This window comes from Indicator indicator, chromosome 8, assembly GCF_027791375.1.
Source record: "Indicator indicator isolate 239-I01 chromosome 8, UM_Iind_1.1, whole genome shotgun sequence".
Lineage (NCBI taxonomy): Eukaryota > Metazoa > Chordata > Aves > Piciformes > Indicatoridae > Indicator > Indicator indicator.
This window is the reverse complement of record NC_072017.1, coordinates 32,046,642-32,062,808: the sequence shown is the minus strand read 5'-3', so window position 1 is coordinate 32,062,808 and position 16,167 is coordinate 32,046,642. Positions and strand designations below refer to the sequence as shown.

The 16,167-nt window shown below is 45.8% G+C and overlaps 1 protein-coding gene across 1 annotated transcript in view; it reads left to right on the top strand.

Annotated features, from left to right (window-relative positions):
- UNC5C (unc-5 netrin receptor C) overlaps positions 1-16,167 on the top strand; it is a 358,875-nt gene that overhangs the window by 249,782 nt on the left and 92,926 nt on the right. The window contains exon 3 of the mRNA XM_054382839.1: positions 8,327-8,470. Within this exon, the coding sequence (XP_054238814.1) occupies positions 8,327-8,470 (144 nt within the window). The remainder of the gene's footprint in view (positions 1-8,326; positions 8,471-16,167) is intronic.

Sequence of the window (16,167 nt, the reverse complement as noted above, 5' to 3'; positions counted from 1 at the left end):
ACTACTAAATGTGCAAAAAAAAAAAAAGTCATTTATGGAGAACCTATTTAATTCATCATGGGACAGGGATGCAATTGCAGGCTCATTATGCCAAACACCCCTGAGCCTTCTTGTAATCTATACTCTGTCCTCACTGGACAGAAAGCTATTAGGGGCAAAAGGATGTCTTAGACTTGATCTAAAATATCTAAGGGTATCTTATGTTATTCTTAGACTTAGGAGCTTTATTTAGTCCTCTAATGGCTACAGGGTTTTGGACCTCTCTTGAGGGAAACTCTGCCAATGTAATGTCTTTTTCTGGTGCCAGGTTTAGGTAGATGTATTAAATCTGAATGGTCTGTATTAATAAATAGCCCCAACCTTGAGCAACCTCTGCGACATCTTTTATAACCCAGCAGATCTAGATCCTTGTTTAAGACCCAGAGAGGACAGCAAATATTTGTGCTTCTGTGTTTTGGGGTTGTTTTTTTTTTTTTTGTCTTTTTGTTTGTTTGCTTGGGGTTTTTTTGGTGTTTTGTTGTTGTTTTTTTTTTTCCCTGAGAGTTTTTATTTCCTTGTACTCAAGTGGTAAATCTCTTTTGGGAGTGCTGCAGTTATTCACTGAGATCAGAAAAGAAACACTCTGGCAGAAAGAGCCCAGTGACCTGGAGATGCATTTTTAATGTTCTGTGGGCTTTTCAATGGACAATCTTAAGATACAATTATCTTTTCTTTCAGAGAATTGCTTCAAATTACTTTAATTTTCTGCATTGTTGTCTTAAAGCTTCTCCCTTCACAATCTTGTTGCCAGAAATAGGGTGATGGTAATTAGACTCAATATCTTTGCATGTTTGTCTACATACCCCAGATCCAGATGGACTGCAGGAGGCAAAAGAAGCAGTCCTCCTTTTGTGGAATTCAAATGAAGTTTGGACAGTGCAAGCAAATGTTTTCCCCTGTCCTATTCTAGCTAACCATCACGGAGAGAGGACAGTTAGAAACACCTTAGAGATGCTCTGTATTGATTTATGAGCTTTAGAAGGGACCTGTCAAACGTTCTGGCTGCCCACATTCCTGTTATCTCCCTTCAGTTGTGTCTGTCATTTCATTTCTTTAAAAGGAGAATATCCTGACTGCTTGTGCCACCGCTGTGTGCATTCTGGAAGTGTGCAGGTTACTCAAGTGTTGGAAGAAAACATTTTTGCTGCATAGCTTTACCCACAGCCTATCTTCACCTGCTGTATATCTTAGCCATATGAGGAACTAAACTGAAAAATTCAGTGTATTTCTAATAAAGAAGGTAAGGTAAAGGAGATGCTTTCTGTCAGCACTGTGGCAAAGTAGAATTGGCCAATATCAGGTAGGTTGTATGCTGCATAAATTATTGCTCCTCACTAAATCTGTCTCGTTCTAAATATTTTTAGGCAAAATCCAGGAACTTATTTTATGAAGTGACTTAAATTTTGCCTCAAAAGGGATTTTCTGTTAGGGCTTAAGTGTGTGTTAGTAGAAGGGATAGAATTGTGAGTTGGTACAAGAAGGGAAGTGCATCTCTTTGTGCATACCCCAGAAATCAGGTGCATTGCAGCTGGTGAGATGGCTTTCCTAAGCCATTTCAAGAGGGACAGGGATCTGCTGCAGAGAGTCCAAGGGAGGGCTACAAGGATGCTGAAGGGATTGGAGCATTGAGCAATGAGGAGAGGCTGAGAGCCCTGGGGCTGGTTAGTCTGAAGAAGATAAGACTGAGAGGGAATCTAATCAATGTCTACAAATATCTGAGGGCTGAGGGTCAGGAAGGAAAGGACAACCTCTACTCACTTGCACCCTGTGATAGGACAAGGGGCAATGGATAGAGACTACAGCACAGGAGCTTCCACCTCAACATGAGGAGGAACTTCTTCACTGTGAGGGTCCCAGAGCACTGGAGCAGGCTGCCCAGAGAGGTTGTGGAGTCTCCTTCTCTGGAGACTTTCAAGACTCATCTGGATGCATTCCTGTGCGACCTGTGCTGGATTCTATGGTCTCTACAGGTCCCTCCCAAACCCTAACATCCTGTGATCTAGCGTGGCTGTTTGTGCAGTGAGGTGCCAATGAATGGTGCTGGAAATGAGTGGTTGAATAAGCTTTGAGTTCCAGCTGTGGATCCTTACATCCCAGATGTAAGGATGGTCTTCTGGTATCTGAAGGGTGAGGGACTTTTGAGGGTGTCAGGTAGGGATAGGACTGGGGGGAATGGAACAAAACTAGAAATGGGGAGATTCAAATTGGATGTTAGGAAGAAATTCTTCCCCATGAGGGTGGTGAGACACTGGAACACCACCAGGGAGGTGGTGGAAGCCTCATCCCTGGAAGTTTTTGCAGCCAGGCTGGATGTGGCTGTGAGCAACCTGCTGTAGTGTGAGGTGTCCCTGCCCATGGCAGGGGGGTTGGATCTAGATGATCCTTGAGGTCCCTTCCAACCCTAACAATTCTGTGATTCTACAATTCTATTCATGGTGTCACCAACTGGTTTGATACATTTTGAACTCTAGGAGAATTAGTTTACCTTGGAGACAAAGGCAAAATTTTATTTTTTTACCTGTAAGCAGAAAGAGGCAGCATCTATTTTGTACGTAAAGAAGGTGTGCATCTCATTTGGTCATGGCACAACTGTTGATGTTACTCTTAGCTGAAAGGTTAGATCACTTTGAATAACCTGAAACCTAACAGTACTTCATGGCTCTCCAAAAAGGCATGAGTTGAAGTGGCTTATATTTAATTAGAAATTATATTTAATTACAAAGCCTCTCAGAAAGTCTGAGAGAAAAAGTTTTCCTGGTGCATTCTGTGGAAGCTATTTATTGTATGGTTTTGTATCTGCAGCAGAGTACTAGAAAACAGCATTTCTGTCCTCAACATTAAGACTATTTCATAATCATTATTAACCAGTACTATTCTTACAAGCCTGCTTGCTTTAGCCCTCAGGTAACAAAGTTCATTACTCCATCAAGCTCTGTCCTAATCAGCCTTATTATAAAAACATAATATTGTAGCCTTATGAGGAGAGGCTGGGCTGAGGGACCTGGGGCTTTTTAGTCTGGAAAAGAGAAGACTTAGAAGGAATTTAATCAATGTTTATAAATATCTGAGGGCTGGGTGTCAGAAGGGAGGAGACAGGCTCTGCTCTCTTGCTCGCTGTGATAGGACAAGGAGCAATGGATGTAAGCCGCAGCACAGGAGGTTCCACCTCACACAAGGGAGAACTTCTTTATTGTAAGGGTCCCAGAGCACTGGAACAGGCTGCCCAGAGAGGTCGTGGAGTCTCCTTCTCTGGGGACTTTCAATGCCTGTCTGGATGTGTTCGCAGCTAGATTGTATGGTCCTGGTCTGACAGGGAGGTTGGACTTGATCTCTTTGTGTCCCTTCCAACCCCTGACATCCTGTGAGCCTGTGATCCTTCCAAGGCTCCCTGGGCTAGTGCTTTGAAACTGGGATGGAACTGAAATCATCTTTAGGCTAGAAGCAGTTGCACTGGGAAAACATGACCAATTTTATGCATGTGATGTACATGCTCCCTCCCCACCCTCCTCATGCTCTTCTCAATGGGACAAAAGCTAATCAGCCAGACCCCTTTTGGAGCCAAATTAGCTCATCAAAGCAGAACACGTTTATAAGACAGTATTCACTGCATATCAAATGCCCAGGCTCTGCTTTGATTTCCACTCTTTGGAGTACAGTTGCCATGTTTTGAGCATTTCATTTCAAGAGGGAAAGCTATTAAGTGTTTCCCCCAAAGCAGCTGATTATTCAGTGGCTAAAGATGTCAAGGATAATGAAATAAAAGGGAACCTATGCTGTGGTAGTCTCTAGTTAGCAAATGCATCTCATTAGAAGGCGTTCCCACCAGAGGAGTCTATGCTATTACATGCATGAATTCCTTTCTGCTGTGAAGTTTTGAACCAAGTTTTGGATGCAAACAGTGTGCAGCCTCAATGACAGTGCCACAACTGTGTACAAACAGCAATTAATCACTGGCTCCCTGAATGGAGCCTCTGTCAAGCTGGAAGCAAATCAAAGGGCTGCTCTGGTTTCCCAGTGCTTGAGGACGGTGTTGTGCTATACAATTGGGAACATTCACATTATAAATATCACTTTGCAAGGCATGTGGCAGGAGGCTGAAGGGAGCTGGCCTCCATGAGCTCAGGTCTGTTCAGCAGCAGGACCTGCCCTTTGGTGTTTGGTGATGGGGACAAACTGTCCATGATGTGATCCAAAGACCTTTCAGTTGAGTTTCCTGGCAATTCTGGGTGGAAAAAAAGGAAATCAGTCCCACACCACAAAGTGTTTGTGTGTGAATTTCTGTACTCAAGGCAATTTGCAAGAGTGCATTTTTGGATGGCAACAGTGTTTGCTACAGGCAGGCACACATTAGAAGTTTATTACTGCTTTAGCATTGGCATCAAAGACCAAATATGCTGACCAGAGATATAAACACCCTGCCCCACTCTTGCCCAGTGTCTTGGCTGCAGTTACAGGCTCACAGGCTTACAGGATGTTAGGGGTTGGAAGGGACCTCTGAAGGTCATCAAGTCCAACCCCCCTGCCAGAGCAGGACCAGAGAATCCAGCACAGGTCACACAGGAATGCATCCAGATGGGTCTTGAAAGTCTTCAGAGAAGGAGACTCCACAACCTCCCTGAGGCGCCTCTTCCAGTGCTCTGGGACCTTCACAGTAAAGAAGTTCCTCCTCATGTTGAGGTGGAACCTCCTGTGCTGGAGTTTGTATCCATTGCCCCTTGTCCTATCCCAGGGTGCAACTGAGCAGAGCCTGTCCCCTCCCTCTTGACCCCCAGCCCTCAGGTATTTATAGACATTTATTAAATCCCCTCTCAGTCTTCTCCAGACTAAACAGAGGCAGGGTTCTCAGCCTCTCCTCACAGGGCAGTGCTCCAGTCCCTCAATCATCCTGGCAACTCTCCATTGGACTTTCTCCAGCAGATCCCTATCCCTCTTAAACTGGGGACCCAAAACTGAACACAATATTCCAGGTGAGGTCTCACCAGGGCAGAGCTGATGGGGAGGAGAACCTCCCTGGATCTGCTGGACACACTCCTCTGAATGCACCCCAGGACCCCATTGGCCTTCTTGGCCACCAGGGCACATTGCTGTCCCATGCAGAACTTGTTGTCCACCAGCACTCCCAGGACCTTCTCCACAGGGCTGCTCTCCAGCAGATCACCTCCTAACCTTTACTGGTGCAGTTTATTATTCCTTCCCAGAGGAAGGACTCTACACTGATCCTTGTTTAACCTCATCAAGTTAAAAGCCTTTTGACCAGGCAGTTCATTTAAGAGCAGAAAAATGGCTTGTGTGAGTATGAAGCTCAGTGGATGTTGTTAGAGGATCAACATAATACTAGTGATCCTTGCAATGGTGTCTGAGACAACACAATATTTCCTTGCACTTTAAAGAAGCAAAATGACTTCCCAATAGAATCATAGAAATCTTAGGTTTGGAAAAGACCTCAAGGATCTAGTTCCAACCCCCCTGCCATGGGCAGGGACACCTCACACTACAGCAGGTTGCTCACAGCCACATCCAGCCTGGCTGCAAAAACCTCCAGGGATGAGGCTTCCACCACCTCCCAGGGCAACCTGTGCCAGTCTTTCACCACCCTCATGGGGAAGAACTTCTTCCTAAAATCCAATCTGAATCTCCCCATTTCTAGTTTTGTTCCATTCCCCCCAGTCCTATCATTACCTGACTATAGAAAGCAGTGTGTGGAAAATGTGGTTGAATGTTGGTCTGCTGGGAAGGATGGTGAGTGGGTCACTGTCACCAGAGGTGCAGCTCTGGATTCAAGGGGGAGATGCATTGAGGTGCATTATGGAAGGCAGGGCCAGTGAGACCTTCAGGCACAGGATTGTATTGCACTGTGTCATCACATGAATGATATCACAGTATCTGCAGTGTATATGTGCAGAGTCCTGCATCTGGGTTGAGGCAATCCCAAGCACAAATCCAGGCTGGGCAGTGATTGGCTAGAAAGCAACCCTGAGGAGAGGGACTTGGGGGTGCTGGTGAACAAGAAGCTCAACAGGAGCTGTCAATATGCACTTGCAGCCCAGAGAGCCAAGCAGAGCCTGGGCTGCATCAAGAGAAGTGTGGCCAGCAGGGCAAGGGAGGTGATTCTCCCCCTCTGCTCCACTCTGGTGAGACCCCACCTGGAGTACTGCATCCAGTTCTGGAGCCTCTATTACAAGAGGGATATGGACATGCTGGAATGTGTCCAGAAAAGGGCCTGGAGTATGATCAGAGGGCTGGAGATCCTCTCCTATGAGGACAGACTGAGAGAGTTGGGGCTGTTCAGTCTGGAGAAAAGAAGGCTCCGAGGTGACCTTCTTGTGGCCTTCCAGTATCTGAAGGGGGCTCCAAGAAAGCTGGGGAGAGACTTTTTGGGATATCAGGTAGTGACAGGACTGGGGGGAATGGAACAAAGCTGGAAGTGGGGAGATTCAGACTGAACATGAGGAAGAAGTTCTTCCCCATGAGAGTGGTGAGAGCCTGGAATGGGTTGTCCAGGGAGGTGGTTGAGACCCCATCCCTGGAGGTGTTTAAGGCCAGGCTGGATGAGGCTGTGGCCAGCCTGATCTGTGAGGTGTCCCTGCCCATGGCAGGGGGCTTGGAACTGGGTGATCCTTGTGATCCCTTCCAACCCTGACTGATTCTATGATTCTATATGACAGTAATCATCCCCAAAGTATAGCTGTCAATAACCATACTGCAGCACGTGCCCATCATTACAGAGAGGGGGGGGAAGTTTTCTGCAATGCATTTTCCTGGGCAGTTGAGTGTCAGAGAGAAGAGGATTTCTCCCTGTGCTGTACCTGTCTTGCAAAAGGAAGTGAAATACAGAAGGATTAAGGGAGCCATTCAAATCGAATGGCTCTGTAGCTTTATGATGCTTGTACAAAATCAAGGCTGGGCTGCATCATCACTTGATGTAAATCGTCCTGGGGACATGGTACAATTTCATAGAATCACAGAATGTCTTGGGTTGGAAGGGACCTTCAAAGGTCATCTAGTCCATCCCCTCTGCCATGATAACATTGTAATAATATGTTAATTCCTTTTCCAGTGAATAATTGACTTTCAGAGTAAAAAGCTTTTGGTCAAAGGTAGCTCAAAGTACCAAACTGTGGGTGCCAAGCTCCCCGAATCTGTCAGTGTGTGGTTTTGGAATGTTTTGAGAGTGTTGGTTTCTACACTAAAGGAGGAGCATTTTGGCCACTTTGTGTTATCCATTTGTCCTCCAGTTGGTTGGTTTAAGGCATGCCTTTAAATATCTACCAACTGCTTTCTCAGTGTGGCAGTTCAGTAATGGATTCAGTATAGATGTTAAGCTTACAGCCACAGAATCATAGAATGGCTTGGGTTGGAAGGAACCTTAAAGATCCCCTAGTTCAAACACCCTTGACATGGGCAGAGACAAATTCTACTAAATCAGGCCCCATCCAACCTGGCTTTGAACACTTCCAGGGAGGGGACATCCACAACCTCCCTGGGCCACCTGTTCAAGTATCTCATCATCCTCACTGTAAAGAATTCCATCCTAATATCCAGTCTAAAGCTAACCTTTTCCAGCACAAAGTCATTCATTTATATCATCCAATGTATTCAGTCTGGAGAAGAGAAGACTCTGAGGAGACCTTCTTGTGGCCTTCCAGTATCTAAAGGGAGCTACAAGAAAGCTGGGAAGGGACTTGTCAGGGTGTCAGGACTGGGGGGGATGGAGCAAAACTAGGAATGGGTAGATTCAGGTTAGATGTTAGGAAGAAATTCTTCACCATAAGGGTGGTTAGACACTGGAACAGATTGCCCAGGGAGGTGGTGGAGATCCCATCCCTGGAGGTTTTTGCAGCCAGGCTGGATGTGTCTCTGAGGAACCTGACGTAGTGTGAAGCGTCCCTGCCCCTGACAGTGGGCTTGGAACTGGCTGATCCTTGAGGTCCCTTCCAACCCTAACAATTCTATGATTCTATGTGCTGCTCCTCTTATTTGTCTAATATGCATGCAGGTTGAGGTCTAAGTCAAAATCTCAGCAGTTAGTTTTTCATTCACCCACTTCTCTTATCATGCCCCACTTCTCTTATCATACCCCCAACTCTTATCAAGAGTTGGGGTTGGTTTTTTTTTTTCCCTTCACATCTTTATTACGCTCCGGGTAGCTGAGTAAAATTTGGCTGAGAGCAGGAAGGTCTCACAACCAACTTTTGCAAGCAGACTTCTATACCTCTGCTTCATTAAAAATTGATTTTCTTTCTGTCTGTAAGCCTGATATTGACCAGCATCACTTGTGCCCTGGCAGGTCTGATTGTCCGGGAGGTCAGCATTGAGATTTCCCGCCAGCAAGTGGAGGAGCTCTTCGGGCCCGAGGATTACTGGTGCCAGTGCGTTGCCTGGAGCTCTGCAGGCACTACCAAGAGCCGGAAAGCCTACGTCCGCATCGCATGTGAGTGCCTCTCCTCTCCGTGTCTTCAGTTGGTGCTGTTTGGCTTGGAGACCTTGCTGCCAACCAGTTAGCCTCTGCATTTCACAGGCTTACAGGATGGCAGGGGTTGGAAGGGACACAAAGAGATCATTGAGTCCAAACCGCCCCCCCCCCACATTGAGTCCAACCATACAGACTAGCTCAGTTCACAGAGGAACGCATCCAGACAGGCCTTGAAAGTCTCCAGAGAAGGAGACTCCACAACCACTCTGGGCAGCGTGTTCCAGTGCTCTCTCACCCTCACAGTGAAAAAGTTCCCCTTTGTGTTGAGGTGGAACCTCCTGTGCTGCAGCTTACATCCATTGCTCCTTGTCCTATCACAGGGAGCAAGTGAGCAGAGCCTGTCCCCTCCCTCCTGACACTCAGCCCTCAGATATTTATAAACATCTATTAAATCCCCTCTAAGTCTTCTCTTTTCCAGACTAAAAAGCCCCAGGTCCCTCAGCCTCTCCTCATCAGGCAGTGCTCCAGACTCCTAATCATCCTCATAGCCCTCTGCTAGACCTTCTCCAGCAGGTCCCTGTCCCTCTTAAACTGGGGAGCCCAAAACTGAATGCAGTACTCAAGATGAGGTCTCACCAGGGCAGAGTAAAGGGGTAAGAGAACCTCCCTGGATCTGCTGGACACACTCTTCTTAATACACCCCAGGATCCCATTGGCCTTCTTGGCCACCAGGACACATTGCTGTCCCATGCAGAACTTGTTATCTCCCAGGTCCCTGTCCATGCGGCTGCAGTTAATGATAAGTATTGAAATTGATGCCTTTGGAAGCATTTGTTCTTAAGTCACAGCTTTCTCCTTTACGTGGAGGGGAAGCATCAAAACCTCCAAGATCATCAAGTCCAACCAATCACCCAACCCTGTCTAATCAACTTGACCATGGCACTAAGTGCCTCATCCAGGCTTTTCTTACACACCTCCAGGGACATGCCTGGGCAGTCCATTCCAATGAGCAATCACTCTTTCTGGGAAGAAAGATGAGTTTTCCCTGAGGCTTCTCTTCTCTAGGCTGAACAGTTCCAACCCTCTAAGCCTTTTCTTGTGGCAGGTATGCTGGCCATCTTTGTGGCTCTTTACTGGATTCTCTCTAGGATGTCCATGTTTCTCATGGACTGGGGAGCCCAGAACTGGACCCAGTAGTCTAGGTGAGCTTCATCAGTGCTGAACAGAGGGTAAGGATCATCTCTCTCGATCTGCTGGCAATATATTTTCTCTGATGCAACCCAGGATACCATTAGCCTTGCTTGCCACAAGGGCATGGTGCTGACTCATGGTCACCTTGGTGCCCATCAGGATGCTCAGCTCCTTTTATGCAAAGCTCAACATATATGTTCCTGAAATTATATAATAAGGCTGCTGTTCCTTAACAAAATTTTTAAAAAGTGTGTGTTTAGCATATTCCTGTAATCAGATTGGCAATGTGAGTTTGAAAGTGGCCATCTCAACCCTGATATTTCATCGGTGTTATTGATGGCAACTAACCTCAGTATTTATTTTGAGCCACTCCCAGCTAAGACCCTGAGAACACAGGGAAAGTTGTTCCCTGAAAACAGCTCTTCATTTGACTGTACAAATATTTAGTGTTCATTAATTTTCAAGGAGGTGCTTTTCTTTGTGATAGAGCAGGCACATTGGGGACTCCAACTGCTCTTTCACACAGTGAACCCCTGTTTTCTCTAATGGAAACAAAATATGTCTTCCAGAATCGTATCTCTGCTGCTCTTTGCACCCTGGCAAAAAATTGTTTTGTGGGAAAAGGTCATTAGAAGCTGAGTTTGCAGCATACTTCTGTTTCCTGCACTCTGCCTAATAATTTATAATGAGAGAAGAGAAATCTTCCAGCCAAATGAAGCTTTTCACTGACCTATTAACTGAAGGCCTTTCTGTCATTTAAAACACTTCATTTAGAGCTTGATTATCCTTTTATTTGTGATAAAACATTATGTAGTCAAGTTGGTTAACTCCTCAAAGAGGAGTTACATCTTCTGTGTAAACTCCCAGATACAAATCTCAGAGGTTCAGTTTAAATGGCCGTTTCTGAATGCTTTCTGTCCAAGTAACTGGCTGGAAGTAGAGGACCTGGAATCTTAGAATCATAGAATAGTCAAGGTTGGAAAAGACCTCAAGGATCATCCAGTTCCAACCTCCCTGCCATGGGTAGGGATACCTCACACTTGATCAGGCTCTCACAGCCACATCCAGCCTGGCCTTAAAAACCTCCAGGGATGAAGCTTCCCACCACCTCCCTGGGCAACCTGTTCCAGTCTCTCACCACCCTTATGGGGAAGAATTTCTTCCTAACATCTAATCTGAATCTACCCACATCAAATTTTGCTCCATTCCCCCAGTCTAATCACTACCTGACATATAAAACAGTCTCTCATTAGCTTTCTTGTAGCCCCTTTCAGATCCTGCAAGGCCAAAAGAAGGTCTCCTTGGAGCCTTCTCCTCTCTAGTCTGAACATCCCCAGCTCTCTCAGTCTGTCTCCATAGCAGAGCAGCTCCAGCCCTCTGCTCATCCTCGTGGCCCTTCTCTGGACACCTTCCAGCACCTCCAGATCCTTCTTTTAATAGGGGCTCCAGAACTGGATGCAGTACTGCAGGTGTGGTCTCAGCAGAGTGGAGCAGAGGGGGAGAATCCCCTCCCTGGCCCTGCTGGCCACACTTCTCTTGATGCAACCCACACTCTGGTTGGCTTTCTGGGCTGCAAGTGCTCACTGCTGGCTCCTGTTGAGCTTCTCATCCCCCAGTACCCCCAAGGCCTTTTCTTCAGGGCTGCTCTCAAGCCAGTCCCTGCCCAGCCTGTATCAGTGCCTGGGATTGCCTCGACCCAGCTGCAGGACCTTGCACTTGGTCTTGTTGAGCTTCATGAGGTTGGCTTGGGCTCAGTTCTCCAGCCTGTTGAGGACCTGTAGTTTTCAGTGTAGGGCTAAGCTCAGAGAAAAATTTTCCCACTATTAAGGAGAGCAAAAATGGTTGTGCAGACAGCCTTCCTGCAAAATCAGAAACACCATTAAATATGTTCCTAGTGCTTTCCTATGGCAGGAAACTTTTTAAGACTTCAAGGATTCTCTTTTCCTGTACTGAAACAAATGAGAGCAATTTTTATTTATGTATATGTATATATGTGTGTGTGTATATATATGTGTGTGTATATATATGTGTATATATATATATATTTTTTTTTTTTCTGAGCAGTCAGAAGCTCACAGGATGTTAGGGGTTGGAAGGGACCTCTGGAGATCATCGAGTCCAACCCCTCTGCCAGAGCAGGACCAGAGAATCCAGCACAGGTCACACAGGAACACATCCAGACAGGGCTGCAAAGTCTTCAGAGAAGGAGACTCCACAACCTCTCTGGGAAGCATATTGAGGTGGAACCTCCTGTGCTGTAGTTTATATCTATTGCCCGTTGTCCTATCACAGGGCACAAGTGAGCAGAGCCTGTCCCCTCCTTCTTGACCCCCAGCCCTCAGGTGTTGATAGACATTGATCAGATCCCCTCTCAGTCTTCTCCTCTCCACATTAGCAGGCCCAGGGCTCTCAGCCTCTCCTCACCAGGCAGTGCTTCAGTCCCTTCAGCATCCTTCAAGCCCTCCCTTGGACACTCTCAAGTAGATCCCTGTCCTTCTTGAATTGGAGAGCCCAGGACTGGATGCCATATTCCAGTCAGCATTTCAGATAGGCTTAGCAATGTTTAAACAGGTTTTTTAGATTATGACTCTGAAGGTAACTCATTAAATAGGTTTTCATGTCCTGCCAGTTAGTCCGTGACAGATGACCATTATATTATCATGGTTTAGAAGTCTGAATGTATTTCTCTGGCCATTTAAGTAACTTTTGTTTGCTCCCATACTTATGCACTTCATCTCTATATAACACATAATTAGTGTATGTAAGCTATTTTATATCAGTTGGCATTTCTTCACAGGTGGCCAAATTTTTGTCAAAAGCACTCATAATATAGAGTTGACTTCTTTTTCTCACCATATTTTGGAGACAGAATATTCTGTTCAGTGATTTATTTTCTAGTCTGGGTGCCTTTCTTTTTTTTTTTTTTTTTTTCTTTGAGAGCAGCCTAAAGAAATAAATTCCAGGGAGTTTATTTGTCTGTAACTGAAATGTGGCTTTGTATTTCTGTTTTTTTAACCTTTCGTTCCTCAGCTTGGGGTTGATGCAGGCAAATCACTTAGACTCCTTTCAATTAAGGGCTGAAGTGTTAGGCCTTCAAACTGCAGATTTTCAAAGGGCAGCTAAACCACACTCTCTGCATTTCCAATCTCACAGCCTTCTATGAATTTCTCAGGAATATTTTTTAGTAACTCTGACACGATGGGGGATATAAGCTTTCCTTTGAGATGTATGTAGTCTACAAGATCACTGTTTTGGATTCTCAACACAGATCACAGGATGTTAGGGGTTGGAAGGGACCTCTGGAGATCATTGAGTCCAAGCCCCCTGCCAGAGCAGGACCAGAGAATCCAGCACAGGTCACATAGGAACACATCCAAACAGGGCTTGAAATTCTCCAGGGAAGGAGACTCCACAATCTCTCTGGGCAGCCTGTTCCAGTGCTCTGGGACCCTCACAGGGAAGAAGTTCCTCCTCATGTTGAGGTGGAACCTCCTGTGCTGTAGTTTCTATCCATTGCTCCTTGCCCTATCACAGGGTACAACTGAGCAGAGCCTGTCCCCTCCCTCTTGACCCCCAGCCCTCAGATATTTGTAAATATTGATTAAATCCTCTCTCAGTCTTCTCCTCTCCAGACTATATTGACTCACAGCTTTGACTTCAGAGGATCAAGTCTTTACTGACAATGCAATAGCTATTTCCTAGTAAACTTTAAACACAGCTGCTATGTCTTCTGATGGTTACATAATGTGCCGTGAGTCAGGGATGCAAGGTAGGGAGGAAGGGTCCATGCAGTATTTGTTAATCCAGAAAATCAAATATGTCCAGAAGTTAGGGACAGAAGAGTCCATCTCTCCAGCTCTGTCTGCAGCTATAAGTTGCATGATTGTCATCAATGCAGTCTCCACTTTTAATTGGTACAACTAGTGAGCACTAGCAGCCTTGGGAAAGGTGAGAGGTAAATGGAGCATGTATAGAGCTCTGCTTAAGTTGCATTAGTATTTATCTTAAGACTTGAATCACAGAGTCACAGAAACACTCAGGTTGGAAAAGACCCTCAGGATCACCAAGTCCAACCCAGAACCCTACTCTGCAAGGGTCACCCCTAAACCATATCCCCAAGCACCACATCCAAACCACCTTTAAAAACATCCAGGCTTGGGGACTCCACCACCTCCCTGGGCAGCACATTCCAATGCCTGACCACTCTTGATGGGAAAAAATTCTTCGTCATGTCCAGTCTAAACCTACCCAGTTGCAGCTTGAGGCCATTCCTTCTTGTTCTATCACTAATTACCTGTGAGAAGAGACCAGCACCAACCTCTCCACAAGCTCCTTTCAGGGAGTTGTAGACAGCAATGAGGTCTCTCCTCAGTCTTCTCTTTTTCACACTAACCATCCCCAGCTCCTTCAGTTGCTCTTCACCAGGTTTATTCTCCAGACCCTTCACAGCTTCCTTGCCCTCCTCTGCCCTGGCTCCAGCACCTCCACATCTCTCTTGGATTCAGGTGCCCAAAACTGGACACAACACTCCAGGTGTGGCCTCCCCAGAGCTGAGTCCCAGGGGACAATCCCCTCCCTGCTCCTGCTGGACACAGCATTGCTGATCCCAGCCAGGATGCCTTTGGCTTTCTTGGCCACCTGGGCACACTGCTGGCTCCTCTTCAGCTGCTTGGCCATCAGCACCCCCAGGTCCCTTTCTGCCAGCAGCTTTCCAGCCACACTGCCCCAAGCCTGCAGCATTGCTTGGGGTTGTTGTGCCCCAAGTGCAGGACCTGGCACTTGGCCTTGTTGAAGCTCTTCTTGTTAACATTGGCCATGGATCCAATCTGTCCAAGTCTCTCTGTAAAGCCTCCCTCCCCTGGTGCAGATCAACACTGCCACCTCACTTGGTGTCATCTGCAAACTTAACTGTTCTGAAGTCTTCATCAAGGTCTTCAATAAAGATGTTCAACAGAAGTGGTCCCAACACTGACCCCTGAGGAACGTCACTTGTGACTGGCTGCCTGAACCTGGTGCTTTCTTTTTGACAGGCTCTCTTTCCTCTCCTTTTTCCTCTCCTCCTCTTCATCCTCTTTCTCCTTCTTCTTCTTTTCTCCTTCTCTTTCTCTCTTTTCTCCCTTATGCCCACTGATCTCATTCTGGAATGATTGTATTCTCTTTCCCAAGGGCTGGAGCTGAACTCCATTAAAACAAACAAAACAGGAAAAAAAAAAGCAGCAGCATGCAACATCTCTGTTCACTGAGCATGTAATAGAATTAAGTGAAAAGTAATTTGAAAGTGTGAAAAATGTGCATCCTGGAAAAGTGGCTTGTATTTGTTTAATGCAGGGTCAGGCACGTGTCAGAAAGTACCAAACAACCTACCCGGTGGAAGTTCGCCGTGAAAATCAATTGCAACATCTCTCCAGCCAAGAGCTTCAGTTATTCAGAAGGGAGCAATCTATAAATACAAAGTGAAGATGCTGTTGGTTTGGTTTTCAAACCCTACCCATGCTGGAAATATAATCAGGAAAAGTCTAAAGCAACCCAGCCTGGCTTCTCTAAGTGCTGAGGGCATTTAACAGCATTTTGCCGTTGTGCTCCCAGACCAGGAGTTTGCTAGGAAATCACTCCCTTCTGTGCAGGCTTTTTGTGAAAAGGAGATATCACAGAATCACAGAATTAACCAGGCTGGAAAAGACCTTTGAGGTCATCAAGTCCAACCTATCACCCAACATCATCTAATCAACCAAACCGTGGCACTAAGTTCCTCCTCCAGTCTTATTTTAAACACTTCCAGGGTCGGTGACTCCACCACCTCCCTGGGCAGCCCATTCTCCTATTTCATGGAATTAATTTTCCTGAGGTGTTGGTGTCCCCTTGAGAACAGAGCAGAGCATTTCATCCTCCTAAACTAGCAGATTTGTTTGGATTAATTTTCACTTTACCATTCTAGCCAATGAAGTAGAGCTACCTAATGTATCTCATGGTGAAGCTGGAAAGATAGAATAAATTTTCAGAGGCAGAGGCCTATGAAAGTGCCAAAACACATTTCCTATTTATTCTCACATTTCTTATTTATTCTAGGCACATCCTATCAGGAGCATTAGGAGTCACTAAAAAGTTTTGATGCAGTTTGGGTTTTTTTCTGCTCAATTCAGAAATTTTACTTGTCTGGAGAGAGGGAAGATGGGAGGGAGGGAGGCAGGGAAAGAGGGAGAGAAGGAGGGGAGGTATGGGTAGCTTTAGCTTTGCCTGAAAAAAACACCCAAGTCCAATATAAAGTTTTAACACGAGGTTTATGTAACAGGACTGATGTCATTGAACAGAGAAAACCTTAGGGGGCAAAAATGCTGTTAAAAGGATGGATGAGGTCTGAGCCTGTGTAACTCAGAGCAGAGTTAACCTCACTGGAAAATACATCTGGTAAAAAAAAAGTAAAAAAGATAGCTGCAGGATTTGACCTAATTTTTAGATCAGATAATAATGGGGTGGCAAAGACAAATTGCTTTGAGCCCATGTGAATAGAGCAGCCTCACTTTTTG